This window comes from Apodemus sylvaticus, chromosome 22, assembly GCF_947179515.1.
Source record: "Apodemus sylvaticus chromosome 22, mApoSyl1.1, whole genome shotgun sequence".
Classification (NCBI taxonomy): domain Eukaryota; kingdom Metazoa; phylum Chordata; class Mammalia; order Rodentia; family Muridae; genus Apodemus; species Apodemus sylvaticus.
In genome coordinates this window covers 726,172-742,535 of record NC_067493.1, presented here as the reverse complement: position 1 = coordinate 742,535, position 16,364 = coordinate 726,172, and the positions used below count along the sequence as shown (strand labels likewise).

Here is a 16,364-nt window from a genome sequence, read left to right as displayed (position 1 = left end):
GCGACTGAATATAAAGTACTTCCCAGAGAACCACATGTGTGAGCTTTAATCTTTGGCCAGCAGAGCTAGTTTGGGAAGTTACAGGACGTCAAGAACTATGAACTAGAGTGATGGCTTGGACCTTGAGGGTGATACCTTTTCCTGCCAGAGCTGCTTCCTCACTTGCCAAAATGTGAACAACCCAGGCTACAGGATCCAGCCTTGCTCACAGTCCTGGATGGACCACCCCCACCCCTGTCACGCCTTCCTCAGCATTAGAACTCAAATGAAGACAGCTACACCAAAATCCAAAGTTAATACAGAGATAACATTCACACATACACATTCACACTCACCTGGTTTTGCAGAGCAGGGATTTTGCACACCCCAAAGCACTGCTGCACCTGCCAAGTCACAGTCTGGGCAGTCTCAAATAACACCATGTAAGAATATAGCTGTGAAAGAGATAGCGCTTTCTCCTTAAAGAAAGGAAGGGAGGCAGCACCTCACTTTCTCTATGTCCCCTTTTTTCTGCCTCTCTAATACCTCTGCTCTACTCAAAAGCAGCTAGTTGGGTGTGAGACTCCTTGAATCGTAGGGGGAAATTCAAGAGACGATCAGATCACCCAAGGGCCTCTGAGAAGCCTCCTGTCGTGTTTTCGTGGACTGTGTTTAAAGCAGTTCACAGGAATGCTCTCAGGTCCCTTCCATGTGAGCATCTCTGCCCTCATGCTGGCCCCACACCAGTGCACTTCCCAACTCCCAAGCTGGAGCAAATCAACATTTTTTTATGTGCCTAAAGTTCTGTTGTTGAAAATTAGGAGACATGTGTGCAATGTCATAGTGGTGACTAAAACAAAAATTTCATCTTGCTGGGCTGAATGCATTGTAGCCATTTGTTTTAAATCAGAAGACATTTGAACTACAGCCACTAAAGGAGCTACAAAACCCATTGTTTATGCGAAGGCTTTGAAGTCACTGTTCTATGCTTTAGCCAAGAGCCACATCTACCTCAGTTTAGGCTCCTTTGACCTCCTCACAGAAACTGCAATCTCTCTCCTGTGAGGCCTGATGACTTCCTTTGGTGAACCCCGCTGCCCACGGCTCCTTTAGTTCAGCTGTCTCCCTGCTGTCTTTTTTCTGTTCTGCTCTTTTCTTCAGCCAGTGTTTTTTTATTCTATTCAGGAAGGTTTTCTCTGACTCAGCTTCTTCATTACCTCTTGCTGGATTCTTTACCCTGTTTTTGTAATGTTGCTTCATTTTTTAAAAAAATCTGAGGAGCTGGAGAAATGTCTTAGTTGGGAAAAGCCCTTGTGTATAAACATAAGAACTTGGGTTCAGATACTAGCAGCATATAAAATTCTGGATGTGGTCATATGCATGCCTGTAACCTATAATCAGAGAACTGTGATGTGTGTGTGTGTGTGTGTGTGTGTGTGTGTATGTGTGTTGGGGGATAGGATACATGAGGATCTCTGGAGCTTGCTGGCTACTAGCCTTGGTGTAGGTTCAGTCAGAAACTCAAGGGAAGAAAGCTGAGGGTTAGAGATCAGAGTGTCTGCAGTCCTCCTCTGGCCTCTGAATATGTGAAAATACCTGTATACATACACCACACTCACACAAAAGAAACCCAACTAAACTATACCAAAATAAACAAAAACAAAACCATTTAAACGACATTATATACATTGTATATAAACTAAATACATTGTGTGCATCCCCCGCAGCCTTGCAGGACTCCCCTTGATGCAAAGGTGTCTAAGAGTCTACAAATTCAAAGGAGTGCTGATCCTTGACATAGGGTCCAGTGCGTGGGCAAATGCAGCTGCTACTCAACCCTTCACATAGCAGAATTCCCCACATGTTTACCTCCCTGTGACCCCCCAGGCACAAGGGTAGGACTCAAGCGGTTCTCAGAATTGCCTTAAGCTAGGGACGATGAGGCTCAATGTTTGATGAATAGTCCAGCTCCATTCACCTTCCAGGCACTCCAGATTTCTCCAGTGTGTTACAGTCCAGGTGTTGCCTGCAGTAACCTGCTTGATAACATACCTTTGATTGCCACCCATGTTCTTCCTTTCTCTCCTCTCGCCCACTGCCCATGCTTCCTGGGATCCCTTTCTCAAATGGACTTACACTCTAAGCTTTGTGTGGTGCTTATGGAGGAACCCACATGAAGACGCTCTAAGAAGACTAAAAGCATCTGAATTGGAAAGGACAGTTTAGCAATTGTACAGGACCTCTTAAATTTGTAATTCCATGGCTTGCAGTTGACACTGAGATAGCTCAGACAGGTCACTCCTTTGTGCCTCTATTTCAGTAGTTCCCAACCTGTGGGCTGTGACCACCTTTGAGTGTCAAACAACCCTTGACACTGGTTATCTAAGACCATCCAAAACCACAGAAATTTGCATTATGATTCATAATAGTAGCAAATTTACAGTTTGAAGTAGCAATGAAAATAATTTAATGGTTAAGGGTGACCACAGCACAAGGAACTATATTAAAGGATCACAGCCTTAAAGAAGATTGAGAACCACTGCTCTATTGTATGAGAAAGGTTTGTGTTAAAGCAAATTTTCATGATACAGTATCCCTGTGGATTCTCCAAACAAATCTGTGCTGTGAAAAGGAGAAGATGTTTATAATCTCATTTACATTGTGAGGCTATGGGCAATGGAGAAGGCGCTGTTCCTGTTATATGGTTCTCCACAGAACACTCTCATCCTGCATATTTTATGAGTAAAGGCACTGGCACCCTTACTTCTTTAGCTGCCTTCTAAAAATGCTGTTCAGCAGAGTCTTGGACAACACTTAAGAGAGTTTCCCAGAGGACCAAGGAGGCTTTATTTACTGTCTAATGTAATGATGATGAGGACTCTTTCCAGTACAATAGTTGCCCAAGCTTATTTGCTTCAGCCCACAGTAATAATCAAGTTCCCTGAACTCTGAATTCCTCTGTGGGCATGGAGACTCTGGGTGCATGAAATCTACCTGGGTCATTCTGTATTACCTATGGGACTCAGGAGGCCAGATGGCCAAAAACTAAAGCCAACGTGACTCTCACTGTGAGCCCTAAAGGCTGTATCATGTTGTGTCCCCCCCCACACACACACAAAATGCATGGAATCGTTGAAGTTCTCTTTGTAGCTCACAAACCAGGTGAGATGTTGGTATTTAATACTGGGAAAATGTATTGGATGTCGTGTCATTGGTATTACAAATAAAATGAGAGGACACTCACTGTACAGTGTTTTCTACTGAACAGGGACATGAACTATAGTAGACTTTAAAGACCCAGATCCAAGCTATGAACCTTGAGATTAGTCAAATGTTCATATTTTAAACAGAAAAGGATCTAGGGACTGCTTATTTTTGTTTGTTATTATTTCTTATTTCTTCTCCCCCTCCTCTCTTTTGACAGTTTCCTTTTTTCTTTTCTTTTCTTTTCTTTCTTTCTTTCTTTCTTCCTTTCTTTCTTTCTTTCTTTCTTTCTTTCTTTCTTTCTTTCTTTCTTTTTTTTTTTTTGAGACAGGGTTTCTCTGTGTAGTCCTGGCTGCCCTGGAACTCACTCTGTAGACAAGGCTGGCCTTGAACTCAGAAATCCACCTGCCCCTGCCTCCCAAATGCTGGGATTAAAGGCGTGTACTACCACCACCCAGCTTGACAGAGCTTCTATGAATCCAGTTTAACCTTTAACTGCCTTGGGCCCCCAAGTGTTAGGATTACAGCCCCACCACACCCTACTTCTGCCTTTATATAAGTCCTAGGGGAATATAAGATGTGCATCACTGTACAAAGTACTCACCATAGACCTATTAGAAGCAGGAAAATTCAGTGTTTGGAATACAACATCACAAACCATTGTCCTGAAATGGAACACTGTCTATACAGTGAATGACAGATGTGGACTTTTAAAAAAAAGACATAACCACCATTCCCATAAAGTTGATAGCCAGCATGTGCACAAGCAACACATTTGCATGATAACCAAGAGCTACCATACCAAAAACAAAAACCACAAATGTTTTTAAAATGTCGGATGATGTCATGCAAACTAACTTTATAAGAGCCTTCTTCATATTGTGAGACTTCAGCCGTTCACAGAAAATGTGAATTGCAGACTGTACTTTTAAAAGTGAAGGTGGTTACACTGAGGTCACAATCCACATTGCTACTTTAGACAAGATGAAATTATTATTGTGTGGTAGAATAATTTTTAGAAAAACTCACAAATTCAGCAAGGCTACACTGTTTTCATGTCTTAGAGACAGTTTTGAAGAACTAAGCTTGGCAATGTAAGTTTCCGGTGTGACTCGGATTAAAGCTACCACTGAAATGTCAGCTAAGCAACAGAAGGTCTGCTGTCAGCATGCAAAGCCAAGGAAGCCAGACTGTGTCAAAACATCACATGCTCTGGCCACACACTGCACATTACCCTATCTGATTGTTAAAAGGTAATGGCTCTTATATTTCATATTGTTCAATATTTCATATTGTTCAAACATATTTCATATTGTTTGGAAAGTATCTCCTTCCCGGTGGTAATTAAAACTAAGGTATTTAGCAGTCATCCGCTAAAGCTTGATGTTCATTATGATATTGTCAAATAAAACGTGTTTTCCTCTTTTTGTATCAAGTTTTTTAGTTAGTCTATGTACAGTGGTATATACTTGTAGTCTCAGCACCGAAGAATCTGAGACAGGAGGATTGGGAGTTTGAGGCCACTGTGAATCATGAAGCAAGTTCAGGACCATCCTGAAAGGCATAGTGAAAATACATTTCCATTAAATGGAAATCTCTTCTCCAAAATCTTTAATGTGTTTAGTTGAAAGTTAAAGCTAATTAGAACATCCACCGAAATGTTTTTAGTGAAGTAAACATTTAGAATTATTGCCAAAATAATATTTTAGTCTTTTCTGGTGCTATATGAAAGTATCTGCAAGATAAAAATATTCTGAAGAATCCTTATTTCATACACTTTAAATTTTCTATATTCCTGATCATAATATTATACCCTCACATTTGCACAAATTGCTATGTAATAAATGACCCCAGAATTTCGTTCTGAAAGCAAGATACATGCATGACCTTAATGCCAAGCACAGTCTCGCAGGGGCCTCTGGACACAGATCTCCATGAGTGTATATCTGTGTTCATGGATCCACGGTAAAGGGAATGACCAAAGAACCTCATAGGTTTTTGAGACCAGCTCTGTGATTAGCATGAACTTGTTTGCAGGACTGGGGCTCACTTGGGCTGGTGGACTGATGATTAGCTGTTTGTTACAGATTACTATTGTTTAACTGTTTCCAATCATGTTGAAACATTTCATGTGCTAGAAAAGCTGAGACAGGAAACCAACAAGTCGATAATTTTAGGAAGTTCCTGCAACTAACCAGATTCACTAGGCCTCTCCCTCTCCAAGAATAAACACTAAAGACCTCTGAGGCCACTCTCAAACTAGGCAAGCTTCAGAGACTCTCTGAAAAGGCCAGATGCCAGGAAGAGGCAAAAATGAACTGAGCCACTAGGAAAGGCCACTCTCCAGCCTGCCAAGCCACCTGCAGGCTGAGAGACGTTCTTCAGTTTCCCAGCCTTTGTGAGCTGTCACGCATGCTGAGGTGGGCTTTGGTGACAGCTGTCTTTGAGTCATTTATGCTTTTGTAAGTAGCCCCTCACACATACTCCTGTAAGTAACCTCAAATAAACCACACTGGTTCACCAAATTGGATTTTGGTGTTATTCATACTTTGTCTGTCATGGCAGGGTGGGGGTTGCATCTTCTCTGGAAAAGCCTCTCATGCAAGTGTTCCTCTGTGTTCCTCTTAAGTGTTCCTTTACATGGGTAAGTTAAATGATTTCAGACTAAAGCAAACATTTTCTATAACTTACCTTTCCCGTATTCTGTTTGCAGATACAAGTTATAACTCCTGATCAGGAGAAGGATCTCAAGTAAGGGGCCTTGATCCTGGAGGATGTGGGTCACTGACGTCATCAGGGAAACTGCTTACTGGAGCTTTTTATAAAGAACACTCATGCTTCTATAATCCAAATTTTCCTGATCTATATAACTTTCTATCCAGCAGATAGCAAGACATTGACTCAAACAGTAGGCTGCTATAGTTTGTTAGTTCCTTTCTGTTGCAAGATATTTCCTATTCATTTACATCGAGGCAGTGAGAGGCCAGTGATTGGAGGGGAGAAGGAGCTAAGAGAAGTGAGGGGCGGAGAGAGAGGCAGAGAAATAGGCTTAGTGGACGAGTCCAGAGGAGGGGAAGGGAGACACGGATATCCAGATGGCTTCAGACGGATTTCTGGTGTTTTGGAGAGGTTAGAAATATTGGGATAAGACTTTATCACTGTAAATTGGCATTATGTAATTGGGAGTTTTATATACATAAATATATTTGGTTAACTATTCAAGTTTAAGAGTCATGCTTCACCTGATACTTGGAAGGAGTGGATGCTGGGCAAAAGCATGGGACTCCCACTGTTTACAGAGTCTATGGTGGAAAGGAAATGCAGCTGGGAAAGATTGGCTTGGCGGTGACAGTGAGAGCTGACCTGAGCGAGACCCACCGGGACTTGGTGCAGAGGCATGCGTGGTGGGGTAGTACTCTTTGTTAATTATTTACCCCAACACCTTTCCAGATTCATGCTGATGATGTTGAGATGGAAGCAGACAGGGCCTTTGGGAGAAGACTGGGCCAGGAGAGTTCTGCACTAGTGCATGGATTCAGCCCTGATGGATAGATAGATGGATTACGAGGATAATTACAACATCTCTTCCTGGAAGACATACTCTGTCTTCTCTGCTATGCCATGACCCAACAGTGGTTCCTTACTAGATGTTGAGCTACTGCCAGACCTCTTTTCTCCAGATCATTAGATAAATAAACCTCTACAACAGAAAACAGATTAAAACACAAAAGTGGATGATAGATCTTACCTGTTACCAAAATGAAAAGAGGAAATGTCTTGCTGGCTGGCATTTTGTAGCCATTCAAGTCAAGCATAGGTAGCAATGGCAGTGACTGAGGGTCTGGTGCTTTCTTGGGGTCTAGGGGTAGGCTAAAAATGTGCCTCACCATACCTGGAAATGATGAGCCCTATTTACTCAGTGTAATATACAAGAGTTGCTGAACTCTTCTATAATCAGTTCTTGCCCTTGGCTATCAGTTTCTTACCAGGTCACACTGCATATGAAATGATCTTGAAGGGCAAGAGAGTGTCTTCCCCATATTGAAGTTAGCTATAGCAGGTCATTTTTCCCTGGACCTTTCCCCACTGGCTTCACCACCTGGGTTGTTTCCAAGATGATTAACTGTTATGCCTTGGCTTCCAGACCTGTCACCTCAGCTGCTACTGAGCTGCCCACCAGAAAGGTCCAAGTCTCCACTTTACCTATAAGCAACAGCTTCAAGAAAAGCCACTTGGGTGAAGCTTGATCACCTGTCAGTCATCACTGCTAATTAAAACAACAGCTGCTGGCTGGAGTCAAACAAAGCACTGGATATACATGTGTCAAAATGTTCATTGACATGAAAAAGTGAGTCTCATGTGTGAATAGGTCCCAGTGTGCAGAATGCATAGAAGGAAATAACAGTCACAATTCTGGGGGATGGGGTTGGTGGGAGGCTTTTAAGAATTACCCATACAGAGATGCTGAACATTATCACTTGAAATATGTATGTGTTTCAGACGCATTACAAAGGAAAGCCCTACTCCCTCCCCTCCCCCCCCCCCCACAAAAAAAGTTAAAGTGGGATTTCAGCCAGCTCTCCTGAGACCTGAGTAGATGTTGGTGATTGAGTGGCAGGAGCAATCAACTCACAGTGAGATTGGAGCTGCCGTCTCTCCTCACATGGATTCTGATGGGGAGTTCTGCCAAGCTATTTTGAGGCTGTGCACATTAAGTAAAAAAGCAAGACTATTCTTAGCTCAAGTGTACAAGCTTCTATTATGCTAAACCCATGGCTGAAGAGCAGAGTAAGATACTGGGTCCTTCCCTTCCTTCTGAGGAGTCCCTCCCAGGCTTTAGAAATCACACTCGACACAGAACAGGACGAATTCTGAAAGACAGTAAATAGATGTTTATTCTGCAAACAGATAACAGTGAATCAGAAGTCAGATCCTTGAAGCCAAAGAGATGTGAGATTTCCTTTCCTAGGAGCTCCTTACACATGTATTTTTCCTGACTTCTCAAATGGTTTCGGGATACTGGCAACACCTGGTTTCCTAGTCTCCCTCTATAAGCTCCTGGGATGAATCATTCCACTTCAAATGTAGTCTGGAAGATCCAATGGCAAGGACTGAGATCAGAGGTAGAATGTAGGAGAAACTTGGTTCTGTTTTTCAACCACAAAATATAACAAGTATTTTTTTTTTTTTTTACTTAGTGAGCTTACTATACTCCCCTTAACTCAATGTGATAAAAGTTCTGTTAGTACTGATAAAATAGAAAATTAAGTTTGTGTTGTCTTCTGATGATCAAACTCATTCCTGAGTTGCAGTATATGATGTATTTGTAGCTAATGCCTCTTTTACTAAATTCTCCACTCAGTATGATGAAGATGGTCTTCCCACAGAAAGCCCTAGGAGAGATCAAGGGGTATTACAGTTGATGGTCTGTTCCATAGCATAGGAAGAGGCATGGGCAAGCATGTGCACACGGGTGCTAACCAGAATCCCCGTCCTTCCCTTATGCTCCAAATTCTGGAAGACAGAGCATCCCATATTCACAACAAGTGGGAAGGATGGTAAAATGATAACACGCAGGGCAAAGTAAAGAAATTGGAGGGAATTCTGGGTAATTCCAACATATCTAGAATTTTCTAGAATAGCTTCCTTTTCCCAGCAAGGAGACAAATGTCTTAGTTTCTTTTCCCATTGCTATAATAAAATGTCCTGACAGAAACAGCTTAAGGGAGAAAGTGTTTAAGCAGCTGGTCACATCACATTCACAATAAAACAGCAGAGAAGAACAGGGTGATGAGACTCTGCCTAGAACCTGTGACTCTTACTTCATGGAGAACAAACACATATGATTTAGGGTCTAGAGATGGGCATTATCTTGGATTACCCAAATGACCCCTAAGTGTGATCACATGTGTCTTTAAAGGAGGAGATTTGACCCCAGGCAGAAGAGAAGACATGAGATCCTTGGAAACAGAGGAAGCCAAGAGTGGGGCTGGGGTGATCAACTGGCTAGAAGGTGGAAGAAGAGACCAGGGACAAAGGGATGCTGGGAAAAATGTCTGAAAAGCCAGAGGAATGACCTCTCCTCTCAAGCCTGCAGAAAGAACTTAGCTCACTCACAGAATGTTATCATGTTGTTCATTTATTTGTTTGGGTTTTCTTGTTTGTTTTGTTTTATTTAAGACAGGGTCTTTCTAAGGAGCCATTGTTAGATTGGAACTGTTTAGGTCAGTGGTTCTCAACCTGTGGGTCAAAATCCTTTTGGCGATTGACCCATAACTCTTTCACAGGGGTTGCCTAACACAATCAGAAAACACAGATATTTACATTATGATTTATAACAGTAGCAAATGCTAATTATGATATTGCAGACAAAAGTAATTTTATGGTTTGGGATTACCACAACACCAGGAACTGTATTAAAGGGTCTCAGCATTAGGCCAGTTGAGACGCACTGGTCTGAGTAGACCAGATTGGCCTCAAACTCACAGAAATCTGCCTCTTTAGTGCTATGATTAAATGTGTATCCCATCACAGCTAGCCACACAGGATGGTTTTAAACCCTGTAAAACTTTCTTCCACTTTTGGCCTTTCTTAGAACTGTTAGGATACATACAACACTGTTTGAAAACACAAAATTGACAGCTTTTTGGGTAACATACAAGGAAACTCAATAAAGATATCTTTTGACTCATATGAAGCAATAGAATCTAAAACTGGAATGGACCAAAGATATGGATTAGGATCCCTTGACACTTTCAACCAAATGTGGATGGTCCCTTTCAGTCCAAAACACTACCACTGGATGGAAAAACATTTCCCAAGTCCCATCTTCTAAGGAATTAACTACATCAATTTGATTTTTATGTTTATATGCTTTACACTAAAATTTTTTTGAAGAAATGATCCCAGATTGGCTCAGCTATCACTACCATCCTAGATTCCTTCCCTTCTATTATATTTTCCCTCAAATAATTTTTGTGTTTGGTGACACACCGTGGTCTGAATGTGTATGCCACAAGTCACATGTTGAAAACTAATCATAATTATTGTAACTATTGTCCTTGTTAACTTCAATTGTCAACTTGACACACAGGGGAAGAAAGAACCTCAACTGAGGAACTACCTCTTATCAGATTGGTTCATGGATGTTTGTGGGGCATTGTTCTTCTAACAGTTGAAAGGCAGCCCAATCCACTGTAGGCAGTACCATCTCTGGGCAGGTAGATTTACTAAGGCCGAATAAGAAAACAGACAGAGCAAACCAGAGGGATCAAGCCAGTAAGCAGTGTTTCTCTTCTGGTCCCTGTTTCTGAGACTGTCTTAAGTTCTTTCCTTCCTTCCTTCCTTCCTTCCTTCCTTCCTTCCTTCCTTCCTTCCTTCCTTCCTTCTTTCCTTCCTTTGTTTTTTTCTTCCTTTCCTTTTTGTTCAGATTAGTTATTTTATGTAATTCTGGCTGACCTGGAATTCACAGAGATCTACCTGACTCTGCCCCCTGAGTGTTGGCATTAAAGGTGTATGGCTAGGTCTGTATTTTATCCAACAATAGAAAAGCAAACTAGAACAGACATTCAGAGGTGTCCTTTAAAAAGTGATGAAGTTGTGAAGATCTCTTGAGCAAAATTAGTACATGTGTCAGTTCATTTTGTGAACTGAGCAACTATAGCAAAATACCACAGCTGGCTAACTTATCAGCTAACTAATTCTCACTGGTGGAAGTCCAAAGTCCAAACAGTATAGCCCAGGTTCTGGGAATAGACCTAACATTCCAGTTGGGCAAGTCAATCAATGGGTTAAGGAACTGCCCTTAGGGAAGGCAAGTTCACCCTAGGCCATGCTAAAAAGATAAGAATGCTAATTATCCCCTTAGTGAGATAACTTACATTTAGTTCCCAGAATCCCCAACCCCTAGAGCAGTTGCTACAGAGCCTGAGCTTCTTGTCATGACTCAGGAAAGGTGTAACTTGGGTCTTTTGCTTTTTTTTTCCACTTTTCTCTTTCCCTTGGGCGCTGCTAGAGCCCAGCTATGCCCTCTCTGGCTCTCTGAGCTTCCTTCCTATCTCTCTGAAGCTCCTCTTCCTGCCAAGCGTCTGCTCTGCAGTTGTGGCTGACTTGCACCCCGGCTTAACTCAGCCGCGTTCTTCTTTCCCTCCTTCTACTCTGAGCTGCTGCACAGGTTTATAGCTTGTCACTCTGCAGCTTTTCTTTTTAAATCCTAATAAAAGTGTCTTACTGGAGGTCAGCATGCAGAAGAATGTGAATTGATCCATCCTTGTCTCCTTGTAAGCTCAAATCCAAGTGGATCAAGACCTCCACATAAAGCCAGACACTCTGAAGCTAATAGAAAAGAAACTGGGGAAGACCCTTGAGGACATCGGTACAGGGAGAAAGTTTCTGAACAGAACACCAATAGCGTATGCTCTAAGATCAAGAATTGACAAATGGGACCTCATAAAATTACAAAGTTTCTGTACGGTAAAGGACACCATCAAAAGGACAAATCGGCAACCAACAAATTGGGAAAAGATCTTCACCAATCCTACATCAGATAGAGGGCTAATATCCAATATATATAAACAACTCAAGAAGTTAGACTCCAGAAAACCAAACAACCCTATTAAAAAATGGGGTACAGAGTTAAACAAAGAATTCTTACCTGAAGAACTTCGGATGGCGGAGAAGCATCTTAAAAAATGTTCAACTTCATTAGTCATCAGGGAAATGCAAATCAAAACAACTCTGAGATTTCATCTTACACCAGTCTGAATGGCTAAGATTAAAAATTCAGGAGACAGCAGGTGTTGGAGAGGGTGTGGAGAAAAAGGAACACTCCTCCACTGCTGGTGGGGTTGCAAATTGGTACAACCACTCTGGAAATCAGTCTGGCGGTTCCTCAGAAAACTGGGCACCTCACTTCCAGAAGATCCTGCTATACCACTCCTGGGCATATACCCAGAGGATTCCCCACCATATAATAAGGATGCATGCTCTACTATGTTCATAGCAGCCCTATTTATAATTGCCAGATGCTGGAAAGAACCCAGGTATCCCTCAACACATTAGAAACAATGAATTCATGAAATTCTTAGGCAAATGGATGGAGCTAGAGAATATCATACTAAGTGAGGTAACCCAGACTCAAAAGAAGACTCATGGTATGCACTCACTAATAAGTGGATATTAACCTAGAAAACTGGAATACCCCAAACATAATCCACACATCAAATGAGGTACAAGAAGAAAGGAGGAGTGGCCCCTGGTTCTGGAAAGACTCAGTGAAGCAGTATTCGGCAAAACCAGAACGGGGAAGTGGGAAGGGGTGGGTGGGAGGACAGGGGGAGAGAAGGGGGCTTATGGGACTTTCGGGGAGTGGGGGGCTAGAAAAGGGGAAATCATTTGAAATGTAGATAAAAAATATATCGAATAAAAAAATAAAAAATAAAAAATAAAAAAAGTGTCTTTTAACTTTAAAATAAAATGGATGTATTCGTTTCACTGGACTTTGGGACTGAGTAGAGCTGTGTAATGGGTAAATTCCTTAGTCAAATATGTAAATAGAAAACTGCTATGTTGTTTTTATTTCTCTGGTTTGATGACAAGTCAGTGACCGGCTTTTCCCACACCCTGTTATGAATTAGATTCCTGTTCTAGTTTGTATCTAAATATCCCATCCCACTTCCCAGCCAGCATGAGGGAAGCAGTTCCTTGGCCATGCGTTCCCCACCATTAGGACCATCTCCTCTGAGCCAAGTAATGGTGTTAAGTGACCATGGACTGAAGGCTCTGAAGCCAGGAGCACCTACAAGGCTTTTTTCATTCAAGTTGATCTCTGCATTTGTCACAGGGCAAAAAGCAAATGCACATGCTGTCCGTGGATAATTCCATTTGTGATTCTTTGCACATAGATTTTGGGTCATAACATTATTGTATATATGACCCCCTGATGTAACAAATGCATTGAGCATTTTCTATTAAATTCACTTTGGTCTTTTCTTGTCTTTTACATGATAGTGCTTGTGTTCATGTAATGATTCCTTTGATGATTTTTCTATGCTAAGGAAATTATCTTCCCTCCAAATTTAGGTATCATGTTTATTATCTAAAATTCTGTGTGTAGATCTTTCCATTCTCTAGAATTCCAAGGTCTAAAGTGAATGAAAGCATATTCTTTTTTACCAAACTTATTTGGACACCCTACTCCCAACCCTCATTGGCTAGTCACCACTCATTCATGAGCCTCTCCCTGCACATCATTGGCTGCTTTGAGCAGAGGCTAGACCTTTTGGGTTTTTTTTTGTTTGTTTGTTTTGTTTTTTATCTTTTGTTGCTAGTAAAGAAAGAGAAAGACTGTGGGGAAACCATCCTTTGACCACACCCTGGCTCGGTTTTCCTTCAGCTTTCTATAAGAGTCACTCATGTTGGTCTAGCTGTGCTAGAAAACACCGGAATAGTCTGACAGAGTCAACCATAGACCATGGGGTAGCACTGGGAATTTTTATACTTTAGGAGGGGGTGGGTGCTGTGGATGCAGAAAGAGTAAATGTTAGATGTTATGTCTGGAGCTTGTCTTCTGACTCTACAGCTGAGAGGATCATTCCATCAGCTGAGGAAGGGATAGATACAGCCAGGGACTCTTCCTGAGTGGTGAGTGAGAACTTGGTGGGGAGAACTTACCCATTAGCTGTTTCCCACCTGTGTCTCATTCCTCTCAGAACTTCATAGGTCTTTAAGTGAGACCACCATCAGTCCTTATAAACTATTCTTTTCTGAGAGATTTTTTTTTAAAACAAAGCTTATATTCTCATTTCTCTGAGAGTTTAATTACTATCCTGCCCCAGGAAAGCCAGTCAAATTAGATGATATCTCAAGCCATTCTAAAAGGAGTGACTTTAGGGCATCTAAAGCTGAACGTCCACACACACCAAAGACATGAAAGACAATCATGATGAACTGAACGTGGAGAGAAGGTCACAAGGTTACATGCAAACTTTTTCCAACTTAGTCCAGGAAATGTTTCTGTTCCCTTTCAAAGCTCAGAGCCCAGCGGCCACGTCATCCCATGTATGGGTATTTAATGAGCTCCGCCATGTCACCCCATGTATGGGTATTTAATGAGTTCCCACTTGTGTGTCCCTTCCTTGCTCCCAGGACCAAGAAGGCACAGTTCTCTGTGAGTTACACCAGAATTCTTTTTAGAGATAGATCTGAGTCCCAGGATCTCAGGATAAACACAACTTTGTTTTTTAAAAGGAAATCATTCTTATTTTATCTGCAACATAGCCATTGTGGATATTCGCTAGGTAGAGTGAATATTTCAATCAGTGTATGATGCTGCGGTAAGGATGTCTGGCGTATCCATCACTGCAGACAGTGATCATTACTTTGTGTCTGTTAGGTGTATTCAAATCCGGTGTCTGTCAGGTGTACTCAAATCCTTTCTTGTGTTTTGAAAAACATACTTGATTGTTATCCACCATCACTCCCCGGCTAAGCTACAGAGCATCAGAAGTGACTCTTGTACTCCAGATGTAAGTGCTTGCCTATTATCACCTTCACAACTTTACTTTCTACTCTTTAAAAAAAAATTATCACCTTTGGGATGGATATTCCAAATTTTGTCTATCCTTATTATTTTCTTGATAGTATTTTCAGTACAGAGGGAAATGACACCTCTAATTTTCCTCACACTGATTTAGCAAACATATAGAGTTTTTCTCCACGTCTTTTGTTTTAATTTACTAAATCACTTTACTTCTTTATTACCCAGCAATAGATAACTTAGATAGTCCATGCCCATATAGAATGTATGTTCTAGTGAAGTTGACAAACAAGTGCATAAATTAAAATAGAGACAGGTATTGGTAGATATTAACACATTGATACATATATTTTTATATATTTAGTGCAGAGTCCTGTTATCTGTGTTTACTTGCAGAAGTTCTTATCTGTTTACAAACAACCTGATTCATCAAATGTGAATTTATAAGATATATATAAGGATTCAGATAAGTCTTAGAACTGTTACAGCATCATATTATTTTTGTGTGTCTTTATATTCAACAAATTTATATTCAACAAAATTTTAATGTTCCAAGATCTGTGAGGTGGTGAGGATATAAGGGTGAACAAGGCAAACACTGTTCATCCCCTATTGGAAGTTCTATTTTAGTTGAGAAAGATAGACAACGATTTTAGAAAGAAGTAAATGACAACATATTGGGAGGGTACCAAGTAACCTTGGTTTCTGTTGTTTGTCTCTTGCTATCTGGTTATCTCTACTGCTAACTGCCCTCACTATATCTGACTGGAGCCTGTCCCTCCAGTGATCCTGGTTGTGTCAGAACACCTCAGAGTCCAGCTGTCTCTGTGATCCTGTGATTCTGTGATTCTGTGATCCTGGGATCCTGAGATCCTAGGCATGTTAGAGTTTCTAGGAGTCAAGCTGCCTCTTGGATCCTGAAATCCTGTTATGACCAAGATCCTGACATTCTGCAATCCTAGGCATGTTAGAGCATCTTTGATCCTATGATCCTGGGCCTTAGAGCACCTGAGAGTCAAGCTTCCTCTGGGTATTGTAGAACTGAGTACGGAGCTAGTGCCTAAGGTCTGCTCAGGGCACTAGCTCAGACCAGAAGGAACCTGTGCCATTGGCCAGGTGGGGGGTTCCTGTGTGCCTGGATCCTGCTGGTCCCTGTTACTCCAGGTGTTAGGGCAGATGTTGTGGCCTCACTAAGTCTTAAAGAGAGGAACATTAAACATAAATGATTAATGTTTTTTGACAGGACAGGTGAAGTTTTTTTTCCATGTTTTAGTTTTGTTTATGCATCTATGAAAAGTAAATATTCTCTCCTCGATACTCTGGTGATTTAATTTGGGTGATTTCATGGTAATATGCTAATGGAAATATTAATAAATTGGAAAAATAAAATAAATACATCTAGTAGAGCAAAAAGTAGCGATAACAAGACTTTTTGTGGAAACTGATATAATGATCAGAGAAGGTTCTTTGTAGTCAAATAAAAGTTGTACCTCAATGGATAGTGTGTGTGAGTATATAACAATTTGGAACAATATAGAACTAGTGGGAAGTCACACAGGCAAAAAATACAGGCATTGAAAACAAATGTTATATTCTGCATAGTAAGAGATTCTATATGAGAATGATCAAGCCTAAATAAATTAAT

General features: G+C 41.2%; 1 protein-coding gene across 1 annotated transcript in view; it reads right to left on the bottom strand.

Moving 5' to 3' along the window:
* LOC127673186 (uncharacterized) overlaps window positions 1–5,977 on the bottom strand; it is an 82,553-nt gene extending 76,576 nt beyond the window's left edge. Inside the window, exon 1 of the mRNA XM_052168796.1 lies at window positions 5,875–5,977. Coding sequence (XP_052024756.1) covers window positions 5,875–5,977 — 103 coding nt within the window. The remainder of the gene's footprint in view (window positions 1–5,874) is intronic.
* Between the last annotated feature and the right edge of the window lie 10,387 nt (window positions 5,978–16,364).